General features: G+C 38.5%; 4 protein-coding genes and 1 long non-coding RNA gene across 7 annotated transcripts in view; 4 read left to right on the top strand and 1 right to left on the bottom strand.

Moving 5' to 3' along the window:
- LOC124321086 (uncharacterized transmembrane protein DDB_G0289901-like) overlaps positions 1 to 20,554 on the top strand; it is a 122,328-nt gene that overhangs the window by 97,374 nt on the left and 4,400 nt on the right. The window contains exon 2 of the mRNA XM_046783993.1: positions 19,973 to 20,470. Within this exon, the coding sequence (XP_046639949.1) occupies positions 20,004 to 20,470 (467 nt within the window). The 5' untranslated portion in view covers positions 19,973 to 20,003. The remainder of the gene's footprint in view (positions 1 to 19,972; positions 20,471 to 20,554) is intronic.
- On the top strand, positions 9,624 to 12,356 carry LOC124321087 (mitochondrial import receptor subunit TOM70-like). The gene is made up of 10 exons (XM_046783994.1): positions 9,624 to 9,837; positions 9,911 to 10,272; positions 10,334 to 10,541; positions 10,608 to 10,738; positions 10,802 to 10,915; positions 10,982 to 11,107; positions 11,170 to 11,304; positions 11,372 to 11,596; positions 11,677 to 11,773; positions 11,844 to 12,356. Exons 1-10 carry the CDS (start codon positions 9,747 to 9,749, stop codon positions 12,125 to 12,127), a joined length of 1,773 nt encoding a protein of 590 aa, XP_046639950.1. The 5' UTR covers positions 9,624 to 9,746; the 3' UTR covers positions 12,128 to 12,356.
- LOC124321095 (telomerase RNA component interacting RNase-like) lies at positions 12,339 to 13,305 on the bottom strand. The gene is made up of 4 exons (XM_046784009.1): positions 12,946 to 13,305; positions 12,684 to 12,767; positions 12,547 to 12,616; positions 12,339 to 12,484 (listed from the first exon to the last, which is right to left on the bottom strand). The coding sequence occupies exons 1-4, from the start codon at positions 13,276 to 13,278 to the stop codon at positions 12,456 to 12,458; spliced, it is 516 nt and encodes a 171-aa protein (XP_046639965.1). The 5' UTR covers positions 13,279 to 13,305; the 3' UTR covers positions 12,339 to 12,455.
- Positions 14,089 to 18,350, top strand: LOC124321090 (early growth response protein 2-like). 3 transcript variants are annotated; one of them, XM_046783997.1, is made up of 4 exons: positions 14,089 to 14,207; positions 15,893 to 16,156; positions 16,231 to 16,953; positions 17,024 to 18,350. In XM_046783997.1, the coding sequence occupies exons 1-4, from the start codon at positions 14,174 to 14,176 to the stop codon at positions 17,440 to 17,442; spliced, it is 1,440 nt and encodes a 479-aa protein (XP_046639953.1). In that variant the 5' UTR covers positions 14,089 to 14,173; the 3' UTR covers positions 17,443 to 18,350. The 3 variants fall into 3 exon arrangements, with proteins under 3 accessions (XP_046639953.1, XP_046639954.1, XP_046639955.1); XM_046783998.1 differs by lacking the exon at positions 14,089 to 14,207 and adding an exon at positions 14,886 to 15,050; XM_046783999.1 differs by lacking the exon at positions 14,089 to 14,207 and adding an exon at positions 15,410 to 15,775.
- LOC124321103 lies at positions 18,918 to 19,760 on the top strand. The gene is made up of 4 exons (XR_006914140.1): positions 18,918 to 19,100; positions 19,197 to 19,274; positions 19,400 to 19,582; positions 19,669 to 19,760. It is a non-coding gene; the product is annotated as an uncharacterized LOC124321103 (long non-coding RNA).

The raw sequence follows: 20,554 nt of genomic DNA, 5'->3' as shown, positions 1-20,554 counted from the left end.
CTGGTATCGTTCCAGGACAGTTTTCACCAGGAAAGGAGTGCTGCAATGTTTAAGATTGCCATTCTCCTTAGAAAAGTAGAAAAGGTTGTGTTTGTTTTGTAATGTTTGGCGACTTTTGGCAACAGCTAGTTGGCCTTCTGTCAGCTTACACTGAGAATTCTCTCTAGGCTGTCGTTCACCAGGCGAAAACTTTTTTTTCTTATTGCTATTTTTTAAAAACAAACGTAAACCAAACTTCCGCGGTTCAGATCTTGCCACCTTCTTGACTATAGTTTTACAATAGAAAAAAAACATGGAGTTCAATCGCCATCCGTTTTGGATATAAAGCCATTAAGTATTGACATTTAAAAAATGAAATGGTCTGTGCAGATCCACTTAAAGTTCTTTGGAATTTAAAATTGTCCGTTGTTTTTGTTATGTCACAAGTTTAAAATTATAATTTTGTCTTCGAAGTTCATTTGGTATTAGTCATCGTTAGTTTGTTTGATGATTGAGATTTCGATTCATGTTATTCCGTGACACTTTGCTTTACATTCTGTGGGGATTTAAAAACTACTTTCACCCGATTCAGTCAGTCTCAGCTGGTCGAGTTAGCTCTTCAATTTACTTGGCGGCTCTTTCGAATAAGTGACTGATCCTTTCAGATAATTCCGATTCTGGAGACGTGAATTCATGCGGATTTTCTGCTGATAACTCGCACAGTCGCACAGGTGTTGAGCTTGTTTCGACTGGAAGTACACAGTTCTTTCTTGTACGTTTTGTTAATGTTACCGTTTGACACGATTCGTTTCTCGAGATCTGTTCATCTGTCATCACTTGATAAAAGACGCAATACGTGGAACGGTATTTGAAGTGATGTTGCAATCGCGCAGCATTTTTCTCGTCAATACTCTTCAGAGCAACGCAATTGTCACAGTGGGAGCCATTCCAAACTGTCACGGGTTCCGCGATTTATCTGAAATATTCGCGCCTTGGCCATTTTATGTTGCTCTCTCTTTGATCTGTTTGTTTCTGTTAGTCTAGATTTTTCTCTTCGAAATAAACAGGTGTCGACGGAATTATCGATGTCGGCTCTGGTAATTGTTGTCGTGCTGATTTGTTTTATCGTGAAGTCGATAGTGACTATTGACAGTTGAATGGCAATTGTTTTCCAATCCGTTTTCTCTCGGCCGTTGTTTCAATATTTTTGTTTTTTTACCGTGACAATTAAGCCATATTTTGGGATGGCGTTGGCTGTATCTTTGATCCTTTTTTGGTTGGTGTAGCCGGCGGCAATATTTGCTCTTTAACATTCTTCTTATTTCTTGTCAAGTGTGCTCTTGCATTTGTATAATCAACATCAGTCGATGTTCTAGGCACTGCCAATGGCATGTCTTAAGTTCCTTCTGCGTGAATTTCAAACGAAAAATTTCTTGCTATGATTCTTTTCTCTGTACTTCAAATGTTTACAGATTGATCGCTGTTGCTACGCAGTTCGCAATTTTTTGTCGCGAAGTGGAGTGAAAACACAGGTGCGAGCTGCTGTGTTGCCAATCACTAACTGGATATTTCGTGAGTTTGCGCGGCATCAAGAGGCTTTCTAGTTTCGTCGATCTCACACTCAGTGCCATTTCGGGACTCGTTCCTTAAGGCAATTTTCAATGCATGTGAGACATTCTTTTTTTTTTGGGTTGTGGTGTTCTAATTTGAAATTTTGATCCGAGTAAACTCCTCCTCGAATAGAGATCCTAATTGTTAGATAAGAACAAGATCAAAGATTATGGCATTTCAGTATCATAATTCATACATTGTTTGCGGAAATCGAAAGGTATTTTAGTCGTTTAAAGACAGCTGTCACTACTTTGTCACCGTTTTCTTCAAGACTTCAGAACCAAATTTCTACTGTCAATTCCTATACAAATCCCATAGATGCAGAGCGGTTTCAACCAGTCGACCCTGTGCGAGCGAGTTATCTGCTAATTCTGTGGCGCGTCGATAACAATAATTCAGTCAGTTGAGCAATCACTTTTGTTATATTGACAAGGATATTGACGATTTAGTGAAAAGGTATCGATATAACAAGCTGTTGCATATTTGATCGACCTATCTTGGGTTTTAATTTTGAAGAAAAAAAGGTTTGAAAGTATTGATCTCCCAGGATTTGCCAACCACAGATTTGCCTTGATCCATGGAGACTATTGCCGGACGAGTGCGGAATCGAATGCACATAGTCAACCCATTTTACTGCAGCGTGGTCCCCGTGGTGCAATGAATTCGTTGAAATTTTCATCAACGACGTCGTTCTTAACCCGACTTATGGATGCCGCGCTGCGATTTTTCCTTTTCTGTCATTTCAAAGGGGATATTTTAAAAAAATGAAAATATCAGCTTCTTATATTTTACATCTCTGTTTATATACGTAGACTCTGCTCGGGATCAAAGGGAAGTTCAGTTTAACATTTTGAAAAATTTGAGGGTCAACATCAACGATCAACGAACCCAAGGTACTCATTGGAGGATGTGAGTTAGAATTACTTAACATGAATTATGCTTATCATATTTACTAGCTACATCCTCCTCCCACCCTTAGATATCTAAAAATATTTCAAGGAAATGTGTTCACGAATTCGAATTAGAAAAATTAGAAAGTATATGAAGTACTAGACCTAGCACCGAATCCGCATGCCTTGACAAATTTTCCGCTTTTGATTTCGTTTTGTTGCCTTTGCTTTGCGATTTCAATAAGCTACAAATGAACGATTCTCCCCTCGATTATTCCCATTATTTTTTTTCCAAAAATGGGGTGAAATAGAACACGGCTTATTCCTTGATTCTGCGAAATTAAAAACTCCCCCAAAAAGGAAAGTATGTCACCGAGAAAGGAAGGAAGTAGATGTATACTATACAAGGAAATGCCAAGACGCGCTGAATTTTTCAACCGTTGGTTTTCCAACTCAAAGCGTGATGTGAAATTGCCTTCGATCCTATTTAGCCCCAGCAGGTGTATGCGACCCCATCTTTTTAAAAAATAAATTTCGAATTTCCATATCAACATAAACGATTGAAGTTGTCCGCTCAACGTTTACGATTCTAAATGCTATTTTATTTGAAAATCGAACTTTTCGTTGATTTGCTGTGGCATTTCTAATATTTTTCACGTTTACTTCGCAACGAGTTATTTTTTGTAGTGGACGTTTCTGTTGAGCTCTTCCACTTCATGGTATTTGAAGTTCATCATGGCGTTCTATTTTTTTTTTAGTTCACGTTGCTTTATTTTGAGACATTAACGTAAATGGTGGCTGCTGAGTTCCAGAATTAAGTAGCCTATTTTTTTATGGCAGCGCTTAAGTCAGATTTGTTGTGAATTTGATTTTAATCCAAATCCGAATAAAACTAATCATTTTAATTAATACGTGTCTCTGCTAAATGGTACATTTTCAACACTTTGATTTAACACCTAAATGGTGTTGTGTTCCTTGGGGAAAAAAAAGTCATTTGCGTTAACTTTAAGTTAAAACAAACTTGAATGCCAACCCAATCAACTCTAAGTCAGCACTTTATTGCGTCGAAACGTGTTTTGAAACAACAGTAATTACGATGATGTCTTCAAAAGGTTTCGAAAAGTGTAAACGTATGACGCCAAGCATGTGCTATGCCAAAATCCTGGCAGGGACGAATCCTTCAATGCAAGTGAAATATCACCTTTCTGCTGTAGGATCTTGAGATTACTCCTTGATTTCGAAACAAACTTCAAAGCAAAATAGTTAATAAGCTTATTTGGGTTCATATCATATAGCACGAACGTTGACGTTTTTTTTTTTCGAATATTTTTCAATAATTTGGATTTGTTGAATTCTCTGTTCATTTTATTCGTCACAGTCAGACAATTATGTTTCGTTCTAAAATAGGGTTGCAAAACTATTTCTTCATTGGTGTCTCAACACTTGTTTTGATTGATTTCACCTCACCAAAAAATAAAGTAAGGGAATAGACAAAACTTGCCTTTAAAACTTTTACTGTAATAAACTAATAACAATGAAGACACGTCTTCCAATAATTATATTTCATTTGCTAAGAGTCATATGATTTTTGTCGAACGACGGAAATATAATTCATGATGTACCTATAGTATATTTTCATCACAAGGTTCAATATAAAAGCTTTGTTTTAAACAAACGACTACAGAAATTAAAATCGTGACAACAATTGTCATGCACCAATCTGCTACATTATTGGGATATCAGGCCCAAGCTCACAGGAGAGAATACATTACATTAGGTTTTTATTAATAAATGTATAATAATTCCAAATAAAATAAGGAGATTTCAGATTGGGTCATTCTGTATTCTATTTATGATCACCAAATTAAATATGTTATTCGAAATCTAATTTTTTCGGGGGAAGTTATTTAAAAAAGTCTGAGCCAACATAGACATGATGGTCTTGATAATACTGAGAGTTAGTGCAGTGACTAGTGAGCACAGAAATATCAAATATTTTCTGTCATAATAATATGGCTTACTTTGCATCTCCAATAAATGTCTAAACTTTTTAACCATCCATTGTTGGTTTGGCGACTATACGACTAGACCAATCCCTGAATTTTAAATAGTATCTAACTGAAACTAGAAAGAAAAACAGAGAGAAACAGAGCACACGAGAAAGTTTTCCCCCTCCCCTCCATGAGCTTATTCAGATGGACTAGCTTTCTGCCCGTGACAGAAGAAATCATATTTTTCTGGGAAGAAGAAACATTTTCCGCCTCGATTCGGTGCGACAATTTCCTTCAAGTTTTTACCAAATTCTTCGTCGCCTGATGAATGTCTTAAGTCAAGATAAGTTTCGTTCCATTTTTTTACTGCTTGTAACGTATCCGTCCGAGAGTCTACCACATTTCCCCCTTCGCCAATGCTCTCATCGATTGTCTGATTTCTACTAAACGGTTTCAGGTAATTCTTAATGTCTTTTATCAGCGTTTTGGCATCCCTTTTTAAAAAAATGTTCGCAATATCCAGCAATAGCGTCATGTACTCCTCATAACGATCGCAGTCAAATGCTGCCGTCTCAACAGGCCCTATAAGCTGGTCGCTTAATTCAGCCGCTCGTTCAAATAAATTACTACTTTCTTTACATTTTAGTTTAGTTGATGCTGTTTGACAGAGTTGCTTCACTTGAGCATGATTTAAGAAGTTCGATTCTTTCTTCGGTACCTTATTATCTTGAGTCTCCAAATTTGCCACAACTCGGTTAAGGATCGAATAACAGGCGCAGTGTTTGTAATGATGTTGTAAACACGTCATTTCTTCATTATTGATGCTGGAAAGGGCAACACAACTTTTGCACTCAGTGCCATGCCATACTTCAATATTGTTTTCCCTTTCTGTTGATTCTTCAACCAATTTTTTTGATTTGATCTTTTTTCTGGTGAGTGAAAAATGAAGTAATTTCGTTTTAACCAGGCGTATGTGTCTAAAAAAAAGAAGAAAAAAACCTTTCGGTTTTTGGTAATTATGTTTTACGCGGTAAATATATTGATTTGTACTCAAGTTTCTTTATCATGTTCAATCTGGGCGACCGTCTACTTTTTTCTTCAACCATACGTGAATGCGCTTTGAGGTTTAAACGTTTTCCCGACTCTGCTCTTTTGGAAACCTGATTTTCAAGATTCAAGTTAACCATATTTGATTGTAGCTTTATAATAATTTGGTGTAACTATGATTTGTATAATAGCCCACCTGTTCCATTGTACGAATAGCGTGTGGATCCCTCTTTATAAGTATTTGCGCGGGAAAACAGACACCTAGTGTTTCACTTCTTCACAGGGGATGTGGACAACTGGTACATCCAATGTTTCGGACGTGTCTGTGCGCCTTCGACCTCTTGTCGAGTCGCAGTTGTACTGTGACACGAAGTTTCAGTTTCATCAGTCTAGGTTGGCCAAAATACCAAAATAGCCCAAGCCTCAGCATGACGTTCGGTCATGTGCTTTCGAATACTGCGGTATCTTATATACGGTAGATTGTTTGTTACCTTTTACTAACATTTCTAGAAGCCCGTTACTGTATTTCTTCGTCAAGATCTAGTTTCTGTATAGTCGTTTTACGCCCATAGATACTATACAAAAGTCCATAGAACTTAGAGGGTTTGAGGCAGTCTTTGCGTTTCGTCTGTGGACGTAGTAACCTTCCCCTCCTATTTCTTCTGTTTAAAGGGACGGACTTCGAGTATTGAGACAGCGAAGAATAAAACGAATTGGTACAGTAATTTCAGTCATGTATGTAAAGTAAACACGAAACTGTCTTTATTTTGTTTCTTTTTTACTTTTCGGGTTACTTTTGGAAAAAAAAACACTACTTCGTATAAAGTCCGACCCCTGCTGGAGAAATGAATCATCGACGAGGATTCGCTGATGAAAACTTTGTTTTGATCCACAGGGATTATTACCGCACAAATGAAACCTCGAACGAAAAGAGACGACCCATTCTTCTGCTGGCCTGGTACACTGAGTTTGCCGATATTCTCTTGGGGAACGTTAGTTTGAGACTTTCCAAGAAGAACTACCAACACCTTCAACAGAAAGGGGCCACTGATATTGTCTTTGGAATGATTGGACTTTTTACAACTTCGCATTCAGTTTTTGCGCATCGTAATCTATCAGACAACCAGGCGAGACAAAATTGCAAAGATTTTGTGTCAGCTTTACTTTTATTGAAAGAAAAACGAAATCGCGGATTGCACGACAAGATTGAAAATTCGAATTTTCTTAGAGAAATGCTTAAACAAATGATTGATTTTTGCCAATTGCTCCTCAAATTCGGTATGGCCAATGCTAATTCAAGAAAGTTTGCGAAAGATTGTAAGCGGCAATTACAAAATTTGAATAATCCTGACTATAATCACTTGTATTAAACATTATGCAACCGGTCATTTTCATCACCGTGTAAAATTTCTTGCTATATCCCCCAGCTTAAAAAATCATCATGCAGTATTGCAGTTGCTAATTTGAATAAAAAAAGAACTTTAATCGAAAGATGCAATACAAAAGTACTAAATAAAATTAAACAAAATTTCAATGATTCGCCGATTTTGATTATAATTACAGGAGTTGCCTTAGTTTGTAGTTTCTGTCTACTACAAATAACAGCTGACTCGTACGCTTTCCATAAATGTGTTTCTAGACTAAATATTTTCTTTACCGTTTTTTTTCTCGTACTTAGACTTCGCGTGGGAAATGATGCAGCATTTGATTCCCTCTTGGCTTCCAAGAGGTGGGTGGGTAAACTTGTTGGTGAGGGGTCGATTCTTTTTTGGCCCCTCCCCACTACTGTCGTCTGCTTTCGTTATATTTCAATTCGGTCGTTAAGCAGACGAAACAACACCAACAAGAGCCCGCCACACCGGCGCCTCTTGGTTGAAGTAGCCTACTAACAATTCGAAAAAGTAAACTTTAACCACATTTTCTCCTTGTCCTTCTCCTTTGGAATGGTCTCTTGAAAAGAATTAGGTTTTTTCCCGTGAACAGGAACGACATCTACTTACCTTTAACGATTTGTTGTCGGAGAATAACTACTGTCTTTTAAAACGACGCAGGCACGCAGCTGACGCAGCCTTTCTGCTTGAAACGACCGGCGATTTCATCGCTTGGAGTCCTTGCTCCTTGGACGGCTAAAAATGGACTGGCCATTTGGTTTGTGTTGAGTGCGATGTGTTTACACGTCACCAATTTTAGAACTATGCTGGGCGAGTTTTAGTTTTAGCATGGTTTTAGGTGCTGACATTTGGAGCCATTTTGGCTTCACTTCGGAGACATTTGTGATTGGAACTGGCTGTGGAGTGTGAATCGTGAAAATCTTCTTAGATTTTTTATTTAATTCCTTATAATCGTTTCGATCTTTTCAGTAGATCTGTAATCAATTAATCATGCTCAGTGATACAAAGCTGATTTTCTGCGATACGATCTTCATAAATAGTAAATTCCTGGCTCCAGGGGTAAACATTAGTACTATAAACAATTTCTATTTGTTGACTATGAAAATCAACAATTTTTTGGGATTGAAATGTTGTTGCTTTTCTATCAGTATTTTAACCTATTTTTACACTTTAAATGAAATGAAAAAATGATCATGCTATGTGCATTTTGCAGTTTAATTAACTTATTAAGGACGTTGACGAAACAGGGTGGATCGATTCTGTAGAGGAGGAAACTTACTCGCTCTCCTAAGTATTGAAACACGAGTGAGGGAGCGCTTATTGAGTCACAACCATATCGCAACAGGTAAGTAACATTTTAACTAGCATTAGTATTAAATTTTCTAGTAATTAATTTGAATGCGGTTATGACAGAGTTACCTTTTATGGATCCACATATTCGACTTCAAAACTTCAGGTATTATTATACCTCGGTGGGACTGGCCTCAGCTGAACCGGTCCTGATATTCGCATATACCAACGGAAATATTGCACATTATGATAAAAGACCATCTACGACTAAGATTCTGAAAGTTGGCATGATGGGCTTGAAAAACTTTAACTAGTGAAACCAAAAACTCAATTGTAAGTAATTCTTTCGTATTATGATGTGTTATACTATGTTTTAAATTCTTAAATAAACTCCCCCTCCTCAGAAGTTATCGTTCACCAAACGAGATTTTCTTCCAGCGACTTCGGATTCAAATGGTTATAGATCCTATACCGCAGTCGTCTTTTTATTGTGTTTTAATTATTTTAAATGTCAACTATTTGGCGATTACGGGTTTAGCTGTTTAGTCTATATCTATACCCTTCGAATTCCTGCGCTACAAACCTACAACCATCGTTTGAAATCTTCACTGCTTTATATATTTTAATTTGTATTTCGTGTTATTCATTTATGAATAAATTTAGTATGACTTCTGAATTCCATATGCATCGACTTTCAATTTAAAAGAGTTCTGTCCCACTCTATATTTGTTTTGTTCAAGCTTCTACTTGCCCCCTTAAACACAAGATTTAAACAAAAACCGAGAAAGTCATCTGAATTCTCAGACTCAGACGGTGGACTCATTCGATGACGAAAAACTAATAATAACAAACTTCCACAGTGTTGAAATGTCCATAAAGTTGGTGTTGTCGCAACATTTTAACCGATTTCTAGTGTTCTCAAATCTTCTCAAAATGTGTTGCTAATTTTTTTTTTTTTTTGTGGGGGGGGGGATGCTTCTGCGTATGACGTAAGCGGGCTTCGTGACTTCGAAATTTCTGATTTATAATTACTGGAATTCATATTTAAACCTAGTTACTCGTAATATAAAGAATTTGGTATAACATCCCGGGGAACACAATTCACCATAAATTTGCAAGATTTTGAACGCACCCGAAATCATAAAAAATTGATTAATTTTGTTATTTGAAAAAAAATACATGTATATATTAATTTATTTAAATTTTTACGACGGAACTCCCCATTGGCAATATCCTCGGCCCGAATCGCGCCACCGAATAATCAGGAGATGGAAAGCGGACTAAAAAAGCTCGGCGAGCTTACCGACTCCAAGAGTCCAAGTGGAAGCTTCGGGAAAAAGGCGTGTTGCATTTTCTAGCACGAATATTGGGGTATTTCTTGGGAATTTATTTAAATTCCCGCTTTAAGCCATCTAGTGTTCACGATTTCAACTGCGTTGCTGAAAAAAGCCGGTCTCAAAAAATATTAAAATACAGTCCCGAGCGTTGCACGTCGTCTGGAGTTTCCGTGACTGCATTCAACCAGGAAAAAAACATTTTACACAACAATGTCTGGATCCACACGTGCAGGTTCCTCGTCCGGGCTTTCATTGCCTAAATGGCAAATAGCTTTAGCTATTGGAGCTCCAGTAGCCTTAGGTAAGTTTTTTCTAATTGTTTGTTAGACTTCAATTAAAATGGCTAATGTAAAGCACATGTGTGGCTTTTCCAGGACTCGGTATATGGTATTATCGATCGAGGAAAACTGGAATTCAGCCTGCAGACAAGGAAGACAAGCAGAGCAAGAAAAGTGTAGAAGATGTATCCGCTAGTGTCACAGTCACTGGTGAAACTCAACCACCCAAGAAAGCCAACGGAATAGATAACAGCACTGGAAAAAGTGCTGCTCCAGTGGTAGAAGAAGAACCTAACAAACAAGCCCAAATATACAAGAACAAAGGCAATAAGTATTTCAAAGAAGGCAAATATTCAGATGCGATCAAGTGCTACCAACAAGCCATAGATATCTGTCCGAAAGACAACACAGATATTTCCCTTTTCCACCAGAACCGGGCAGCCGCCTTTGAACAACTGGTACCTATACAGAATGTTACTAACAATTCAACAACCTATAAATATTGCCTAACTCTCACAGAAAAACTATGACGCTGTCATTAAAGACTGCACAGAAGCTCTCCAGTACAACTCAAAGTATGTCAAAGCTCTGCACAGAAGAGCAAAGGCCTATGAAATAACAAAGCAGTTAGAGGCATGCTTAGAAGATATTACTGCTGTATGCATATTGGAGGCCTTTCAGAATCAGTCATCATTATTGATGGCTGATAGAGTGCTTAAAGATTTAGGTAACTTATTCCCCATTTCTTTACCTCCAGAATAATTTGAAAAGAGACGTTGATCGATCCACGCAGGGAAGGAACATGCCAAAGAAGCCATGGTAAACCGACAGTCTGTCATTCCGTCCAAACACTCTGTCAACACTTTCATGTGTTCTTTTGCGGAAGACCCCGTTTTTAATCTACTAAAGCAGGACAATACGATGGTAAAAGCAAACAAAATTATTCATTTGGTTTCGTTTCCTCTTATCTGTTATCTTATCTCTTAGCAACCAGAAACAGATGAAGAAAAGAGCTATTTCGCCAAAGCCTTGGACAAGTTGAGAGAGAAAGAATTCGACCCCATTATTGAATTGTGCACGAATGAACTCGACTCTGAAGCGGTAGGGAAATAGAACAGTAAATTTTTGAAACCTTAATTTCACAGTATCTTGTCTCTTTATTAACAGGGTGACATAACAATCAAAAGACTTGCAAGGCTTCTACGAGGAACGTTCCTTTCTCTACTTGGCGAGCATGAAAAAGCCTTGGACGATTTTTCTGCAGTATTCAACGACCCTGAAACAGACCCCAAGGTGAAATTAATATACAAAAACATTCTCCCCATATTTATCTCAACGTATTTGTCAATTTTTAGGTTAGGGTGAACGCCTTGGTGAAAAGGGCCACTCTCCGGATGCAACTTGGTTCCCCTGAAGAAAGTTTACACGATTTGCTGATGGCCGCCGAGCTCGGGCCAGAAAATGCTGACGTCTTCCATCACAGAGGACAGGTATATCCGTTTTTGACTTTCATGAATTTAAAAGGTTTCACTAAATTGTTTTCCACCCTCTTGTCAGGTTTACATGTTGCTGGATCAAGCCAGTGAAGCCATGAGTGATTTCGCCAAAGCTGTTTCTCTGAATGGAGATTTTCCCATTGCTCTTGTCCAGAAGCTCTACACAGACTACCGAGCCGCTGTAGCGATGAGCAATGCCGGAGAAGTCGTTGCATCATTGGCAGCGTTTGAAGATGCCATCCGCCGATTCCCTACTTGCCCTGAATGCTTCCTTCTCTATGCACAAGTCAGTTTGGAACCCTAATTATTCATTTGTTGTGGACAGTATCTTATTTTTTTTCTTTTTCTAATCGGTTTTGTTATCAGGTGTTGTCTGATCAACAAGAGTTTGTGAAGGCCGACGAGTTGTTTATGAAAGCTCTTGAAGTGGACCCTCACAACGCCACTGCATATGTGCATAGAGGTACTGAAATGTCTGTTTAATTTTAGGAGCTGGGGAGCTATAATTAAAACTCTTATCTTGTCGGACGCAGGTCTGCTCCAGCTGCAGTCTACTGGTAACGTTGAATTGGCAACTAAGCATATCGAAGAGGCTATACGAATGGATGACAAGTGCGAATTCGCATACGAGACTCTTGGTACGATCGAAGTTCAACGCGGCAACCTACGACGGGCGATCGAGCTTTTCGATAAAGCGATTCCGTTATCGAAAACGGAAGCCGAGGTTTCGCACCTCTTTTCATTGAAAGATGCAGCTCTGGCCCAACTTAAAGTGGCCCTTAATCTTGGCGTCACCCTACCGTCTGCCATGAACTGATGACGACTAAGGAAGAAAAAGAAAAAAAAAAAAACGATTTGACTATTTCCTGAATTCCCTGTAGACTTAAGTCTTTCACAACTTATTATGGAATCGACCTTAAAACGCAAATTTAGCTTGAATAACCGAGTCACCGTCTTGTTCGTCAGGGTTTGTTTTGTTAAATGTGGGTAGTAATATTTGTAATAAAAGAAACAAGAACAATGTCAAGTTTTCATTTCAAAATGTGTATCAAGGGTTTTTTTTCTTCATTAATTTGTTATTCAAGCACACTCACAAGCAAATTAGACAAATGTCAACACACACCCGTAAAGGAATTGTTTGAAAATCACTTGACCAAGGGTCGGTTCTTCTCCTCTGTAATCAAATAATGTCAGGTTAACAATTGGTGTAAATCAAAGAATATAGAGCAATATCACCTTCATCACCAAGCCGTTCCTTGTATTTCTTCACTTCACTCATGTACTGGGACCAGGCATCTGTTTTCCCCTATTGAATGTAAAAAAGACAAATGTTAAAAACATATTTTGGACCAGGGATGAATATGGAAACTTACACTACTTTCTTCTTCTTCCTCGGGTCGTTTCTGCTTCTTAACAACTCCAACGGGAAGGGATTTGCCACCACGGCGTTTTCCAACCTGTACGGATATAGAAATGACTCGCCCGTTAGTGTCGTTCAGCTATAACTTTGAATCTGAAACCGCCGCGAATGTCGGGCTAGGATATCATCCTTGGGATCACTGGAAGAGATACGTCTGTTTAAACGATTCAACAACTGAGTTGGTTCTCTGGAGAATCTGGAGGAAGAAGACTTACGATGGACATGAGACCAGGTTTCTTCTGTTGAACAGGCTGTGGTGATGCTGCTGAGGCTGCTGGTTCTTCTTCCTTTTTCGTAGAGCATTTCTTTTCAGCTGAAGAAGAAGTGTCTGTATCTTTCACCAGCTGCTGTTCGTGTACAGCCTTCTCAGGTACTTGGGTTTGATTGTTTTCCTGCATCTTTTTGAACATTTCCAGGAAACTTCCGTCATTTTTAAACTTGACAGCAGTCGGTCCGGGTTTTCCCGATGGTTCTTCTTCAGAATCTTCTTCATCAGAACTATCACTTGAGCTTTCCAGCAATTCGCCTTCTTCTCTGGGGGAAGCCATTTTTCTTTTGACAAACAAACAAATTTTCCGCTAGGTGTCAGCATAAACGATGACAATGCCTGGGGATAGAAATGCGCAACTACGAAAATATAAATAATTCAATAAATAATATCAGGAATTTGACGCAACAATTAAAAACTGATAAGAGAGCCATATCCGCAAAAGATTTTTGTTTCTAAAATATTTATGTTTTGTTTTCATTCCTCGGTATTTTTCATTTTAATTTCTGAAATGGAGATGAAACACTCGCCGACGGTTTCAGATGACCAAATCAATGTCAAAACAGAACAGCAGTGTTAAGGGGAGTGGGGTGACTCGGCGGACTTGTTTCAAATCCATCAAAAAAAGAAAGAAAAACCGTCGTGGATCGTATCGTGTTGCTGATGGATCCGCTGTCAAATAATTGTGTGCAGACATTAACTCATTTATCTTGACGTGAAAAACAAATTGCGGTGCGCATTAAAATCTTATTGAAATATCTTAGAGTGAAATATCTTATTGACTCAGGTCGTTTGTCCCAAAAAATTGAACTCGTTTGAACTCGCCGTTGAAAAAGTTATAAAACATGTTTTTTAAATTCTACGAAACGTCATCGTCGACGTCGAGTAGACACATAAGAAAAGGTCATTGTCTGGCAAGTGTCTTGACCTCAGACAATGTCCTCACTTTCTTTTTACGGCCGATGCATTAAGCCTTTTCTTTTACGACGGGCGCCATTTTCACCCCTACAAAACATGTGACGTGCGTCCAATTGTCAGGTCACCGGCCTGTGAGATAAAGAGAACGGCTGAAGGGCAAAAAAAGAAAAATCCCGACCTGTGTTCAAAATCTCCATGTTAGTCAACGTGGCCACAGGTGTTTGCGTCGTCTGCTAACCTAAGTCAAACTGAGTGTCATGGATTCCCCCAACAATTCTAGTTATTTCAGCGGTAAGAATGTGATGTAACCATTTTCTTTTTGATTCTCAATAACTATTGCAACCTTCACCATATTTTTTCGCTTTTATGTAACCCAAAAAGTGTTGCAATCGGTCGTAATAAGTAAGAAGAGAGTAGTGCACTGTAGGGTGATGGTGATTCACGTGGGATTTGTTCGATCCAATGGCCGGTATATCTAGAGAAGTCTCGCAATCTTTGGAAATTCCAAGTAAAAAAAAAGGTCGTGGCCCTTCTAGACTCTTTTTCATTTTGTTTAAAACGTCGTACTAAAGTCAAATGCCCCGTTTACCGAGAAATTTCCGGTGGACTTGGACGTTATTTCCTCCATCACTTTCAACTGATTTTTAACCATTTTCAAGGCCCTTTAAATGATAAACAGTAAATGAACTATGCTCCAGACATGTGTCGAAAGAGTGCTCATTTACGGAATCAAAGAAAAGACGCAGCCGTGACTCTGATCCACGTTGTAACAGTCGCCGACGAAATTTTTCGTTTCCCTTTTTTTTTTTTTAATGGGAGAAAAGAAATTTCGAAGGGTAAAGTGAGAAAAAAGCGAGGTCAACTTTGACCTGTTTAAAACAATTTTTTTTCTTTTTAATTTTTAATTTCTCTTCCCTCTCGGAGAAAGAAAAAAGGTTGTCTCTCTCCCCACTGACTATTTTTTTTTGACTATATAAGAGGACTGGGTTAGAGACTTTTGCATTGTCAGATTAGAACTCGACCTCGTCGGAGCTCTCTCTACTTCCAAGTCTATCTCGTGTGAAAAAAAAACAAAGCGACATTCAAGTTTTCCAAATCTTTTAACAGTTTATCATGATCATCGTCAACAACACAGTAAGTTTTTATTTTATTTTCCATTTAGTATTTCAGCTTGTTTAAAAGATTAGATTGCTGTGGTTGTTAGCGTTAGACCGGCAAAGTGTTTGTGTAGATGTTTGATTGAATCCAGCTGATTTCTACCATTGGGTAATTCAATGACGGACAGGGCACAAGTCGCTAGAGACGTTTCGGATTTCATTGTACCTGTTTGTACCACGACGTCGGGGGAACAGAAAAATAATCATATTTAAAAAAAAACTTGTGTGTTACAATTTTTGTGTGAAGGGTTGTCGGCTAAGCTTGTGACTGATGACGAGGTGTTGGGTGGGTGGGTGGGGTTCAGTTTTTTTGAAAGTGGAGGAGGTTGTTTGCCGGCGACGATGGGCTTTTTAGCCAACAGATTTCCATGGTCCAGCTCACAGTCGAGTGCGATCCGTTTCAGTCTCTGGTCCTCACCAAATTTTGTTGTTTGTTTTGGGGGCATAAAGAAACCTTTGGCCTCTCCAGACTAATAAGGCTCACCCCATTTTTCGACATAAATTGTTTTGTTTGGTGTGGAACAATGGATGATCTGTGAGAGCGGAAAGACAAGTCGCATCCTCTTGCGATAAGAGGTCAGATCACATCGAAACTTCCGTTGGTCCAGTCCTCGCAGTGTCTTTTTTATCGCTCATTGAACAGACAAGTTTCCATTTTGTTGTTGGCTTAGTGCGGTACACATTCAGTAATTTTTGTAATAGGTGAGTTATTGTGTCGTTTAAATGTGATTCATGTGATGCTGATTCACGCAATCTTTCGTCATGATGCCATCAGACTCTCTAACATGTTCTCGTTTTTCTCTTCTTTTTGTTGAATAGGTTTTAGAAAAATGATTGAAGTGATGACTCAGCTCCCTCCGCCGCTGATCAGCATCGATTGCGACCAGCTCATGTACCAGGACGATCCGATGCTCACGTGTCTCAATGACACGACCTTGTCGTCATCGTCGTCATTTTCTTCATCTTGGAACAACAACAGCAGCGGCAACAACAGCTTTACCTTTGAGCGTTTTGCACCAGCTGAAGAATGGCTCTCCGATTTGTATTACAATCCGGGTTGTCCCAGCTTCACTTCAAGTCCTGGTTAGTTTTTCATTTTCTATTCGTTTAATTTTAAATCTTTCTTTATTAACTAAACATTAAATTTATTTTTCTAGATGGATCTAGTGGACATTCAGATGATAGCAATCAACCGGCTACTTTGGATCACAGCGACGCTACGACAGACGATGATAATTATCTGAATTATCTCCTCAATTCGCCGACTTTGCCTTTGCTGGACGATTTGCTGCTGGATCCCAATCCATCCTGCACATCCATTCCGTCAATCAGTCCGCAACAACAGTGGACTTCGCTCGATTCCGATCAGAACGGCGTCCAAAGGCCTTACCGCGAAGATTTTGCCGAATTGGACTGGGAAGTTCAACCGAATCAGATGACCAACTTTCAGACAGTTCCACTACACCAGGAACAGGATCCGCTTTTTATACCGTTCCAGCTGGACAATTGCGAGCCCAAGAGGTATTATCCTTTGACGCTGGAGCCGCCTCCTTTGCATTCCATCCATCAGCAGCCACAGCAGCAATCCGTGGTGATTCCAATGGAGCCCAGCAAACCTGGTCGATCCAGTGGTGGTCGATCTCTACTCATCCAACCTCGTACTCTCAACCAAACAATCAAGACTAATAACAACAACAACAACCCCACTACTATCACCAAGAGCAACAATAGCAGTCCAGCCAAAACGGCCATCAAGGAAGAAGACAAGATCTTTCCTTGCACTTACCCCAACTGCAAAAAGATTTACGCCAAGTCATCGCATCTTAAAGCTCATTTGAGGAGACACACTGGCGAGAAACCCTTTGCTTGCACCTGGGCAGGTAAATGTTCATTCCCTTCATTATTCCCTGATCGGATTTTATTAATTTGATTTTCTTTTATTGAATTTAGGGTGCGGATGGCGTTTCTCTCGATCTGATGAACTGGCCCGTCACAAACGTTCTCACTCCGGCGTGAAACCGTACGGCTGTCCAGTTTGCACGAAACGATTTTCCCGTTCGGATCATTTGAGCAAACATTTGAAGGTTCACCGACGGGAACGTGGTGCTGCTGGGCAGATGAATCAACCCATTCTTCCGGCTTCCACTGGAGTTCGACGTGGTAGACCCCCGGGTGCTGCTTCATTAGCTGCTGCTGCTGCAGCAGCCGCCGCCGCAGCCGCTGCGGCTATCGGCGGATGTGTTCCTCCGGCTCTCATCAACACGTACGGAAACAATTCCAGCCACCACCTCAACAACAATCACCATCTCAACCATCAATCACACCAAGTATACAACAGTTCTAGTAGTAATAGTAATAATTTGCATTGATAGTTTTTTAGTTATGATTTCATTTTGTGTGAAACAACTGCCAAAGATTTTTTTTTTTTTTTTGTTTAATTTTTTGTTTACATTTCGTTTTGCGAAACGATCGAAATTCTTGGTTAGTTATTCCCCATTTTCTTTCTTTGTCCTTTCTTGTCGGTACATTTCTACATATTATAGCTCGGAAGAGAGTAAGAAAAAACAAACAGAATCGAAATTATTATTGTGTGTGTCTATTAATGCTAGTGAATACTATGACCCGTAAGCAGGAATGTTTTTTCTTTTCAAATGTTCACCGTTTACGCGCGTCTTTTTCTACTACACCCCCACTCGAGCGAAAGTAAGTGCAACTCGCAAATTTAAAACTTGTTGGCTGTGTTAACAGTTTGAAACTTTCCAAGTTTCAGAACGTTGACATTCAGACTCGATTTGTTTTGTTTTTGTCCGTTTGTAAATAGTTTTTGACTGTTACGCCATAGAAATTAAACAGGTGTTGTTGATGGATTGTATGTCTCATAAAATGTTGTCGTGTTGGATGTTGTTTGTCCCGCCCCCTCTGCTACTGGCTACACACGTGCCGTGTTTCCGTGAGTGAATAGTCTCGTCAAAACCCTTTGGGAACTGAAAATGAGTTGTTCCTCGTTTAATTGTTGCATTCTGAATTTAATGTACCAAGGTGCCTGTCTTGAATACTCTTTCGATTAACTAGTGTATTACGTCAGTATAACAATTGGCAATCAAGAAATTGCGTCATAAACCATACATGAATCATTCCTTTTGTGTAAAGTTGGCGGTACATCAATCTTAGTTTTGGTGTATTTCTATAATGCATGTGAATTATCTGATTGTGTTTAATTTTCTGTCGAATGATTCCCTAACATTTTTGTAAAATAAAAAAGTTAAACTAAAGTAAATCGAATATTTTCAAACGAATGTGAAACGTTTGCTGTAAAGATTTGATAGGCTGCTTGAACTTTCTCAAAAGCTTTAAATTTTCTTAAGAACATGCCATATGGAATGTTGTGTCATGTATCGAAGTAATCGATAGTTGCCCAAACTTTCACGCATTTGCCTTATCAACACCATCAACACAAGTTACTTTATTTTACTTTAAATTCATTTGAATCAATACCATTTGGAGATAAGCTACCAAGCATTATCTGACATTAAATATTTTTCTTGTCAGAAAGTAGAGCTAGTATTCTATAGCTCTGCAGAAAGTCTCGGAAAACTTGCATTAATTTAAACTCTATCCTCGCCCCACCTTGCAGACCTGCAGTCTATACTCAGTAGCAGATAATATTTTATTTTTTAATTGTTAAAATATTGCATGTACACTTGTACAGTATATATGAGAGAAAAGAATTGACTATATTGGAAATTGGAAATTTGGATTTCGAATAGAAAAGCGGGAAAAAGGGCCCAAAGCGAGAAATAATGGATGACGGCAACATCGCAGTTGCAGACATTCAAATGCTAAACTAATAAACTGCAACAAGCATGGCCTGGCAACAAGTCAACAACAATAACTGCAATTACAATTTGCAAGTTCTGTCTTTGTCTGTCTGAGTAATTTCCGATTTTTTCTGTTTTTACCAATTTTTAGAAACTGTGTCTTTGTTTAGAAAATAATTTTCTTTTCTAACTACAGCTCTCAAGCACAGGTAAATATAGGCTACCATCTAGCAAAGCTAAACAAGAACTTTCAGATTTGTCATGCATGTCCTTGTTGATTTTGATTGAGATTGTTTTCATAAAAGAGAGTTGAGTGTACTCGGACTTGCATACTGTTGCAGTGATTATGAAAGGCAAATCTTGTTATTGGTTTATGAGATAAAGTCTTGAACCCTTGAGTATTATTATATTTTTTAGGCTGCTCAAGTTTGATTCAGTTTTTAATGAATCCAATGTATAGTAAAAAGGTGACACACAATTTAATACATTAACTGCTTATTTTCTGCAGGATAAAGTGTGGAACCTGAGCTTGCCAGAGCTATTGGTGAGTTTGCGAAATACCTCACCTATTCTAAACTTGGGCATCGATACATGTTTGTCAAATTGTCTTTGCCACTTGTGATCCAGAGCACTTTGTTCATCTACATGTCCTTCTGCTGGACAGAAATAATCGACAAGTCACATTTTATTGGTAAGTCTTCATATTTTCATCCGTTTCTTGTCTGCATGGAAGAACTTACTTTTAGACTAAGAATATTATTTTTACTGTTTGTCCAGACACAGACTAGTCTTGGTCTGTGGTTCAGGTCTGCTGGATGATATTAGAAGTGTTAGCTTTTCTTTTGTTGTTTGTCATTTTGGAATGCAAAGAGAAGAAATAATTTTAATTTTAAAAATTGAATTTGAGATGGGAAGTTGATGTAGTATAGAGTAGTCCATGCTTGATGTGAAAAGTCCTCAAAGTGAAAGGGATAGAAATTACAACAAAGATCGTGACGACATTTTCGTGTGATATTGTGAATGTTTTTTTTTTCTTACTTTTATGTGAAAATTAATCTAACTGTTTTATTTGTGATTGCAGTTTTTGGAAATCAGGTTTAGGTTGTTTCAAAATGATGAACAACTCAAAATCAAAACACTCTAATGGAAATGACCATTCAAAATCCAAACCTCATGGAAAGCGAAAGCCAATAAGAAATACTTCAAATGAAGACACAGTTGAAACAGTTTATGTTGAATCCAATCATGTTCCACTGGTGATCCCCAAATGGGAAAAACCAGATACTCAAAGAAAATCTTTCCATCTTGCAAGGGATCCCCGCATGACCTCAAATCCCATTATGGAACGTGATGATGACATGGATGAAGATATTTCCAATGAAGCATTTCCTCCGGATTTGACAAATAACGAATTAGTACACACCGCAGAATTTCTCCAATCAATCATCGACATCAACGTCGAAAATGTTAAAAGTGAAAAAGATGATCTACTTGGACTTCGAGAAACTGACGATTGGAAAATCCAGTTTTGGAGTGAAGCAAATACAACCACTGAAGAAGATCGCAGTCGTTCAAAGAGGTGTGTTTCATCATCCATTATTTGTGGATTAAATTCAATTATTAAAACAGGTCGCATTCAACATTTAAATTTACAATTTGTCTT

The sequence above is a fragment of the Daphnia pulicaria genome, chromosome 1 (assembly GCF_021234035.1).
Source record: "Daphnia pulicaria isolate SC F1-1A chromosome 1, SC_F0-13Bv2, whole genome shotgun sequence".
In the NCBI taxonomy this organism is placed as follows: Eukaryota; Metazoa; Arthropoda; class Branchiopoda; order Diplostraca; family Daphniidae; genus Daphnia; species Daphnia pulicaria.
This window is presented reverse-complemented; position numbering and strand designations above follow the sequence as displayed.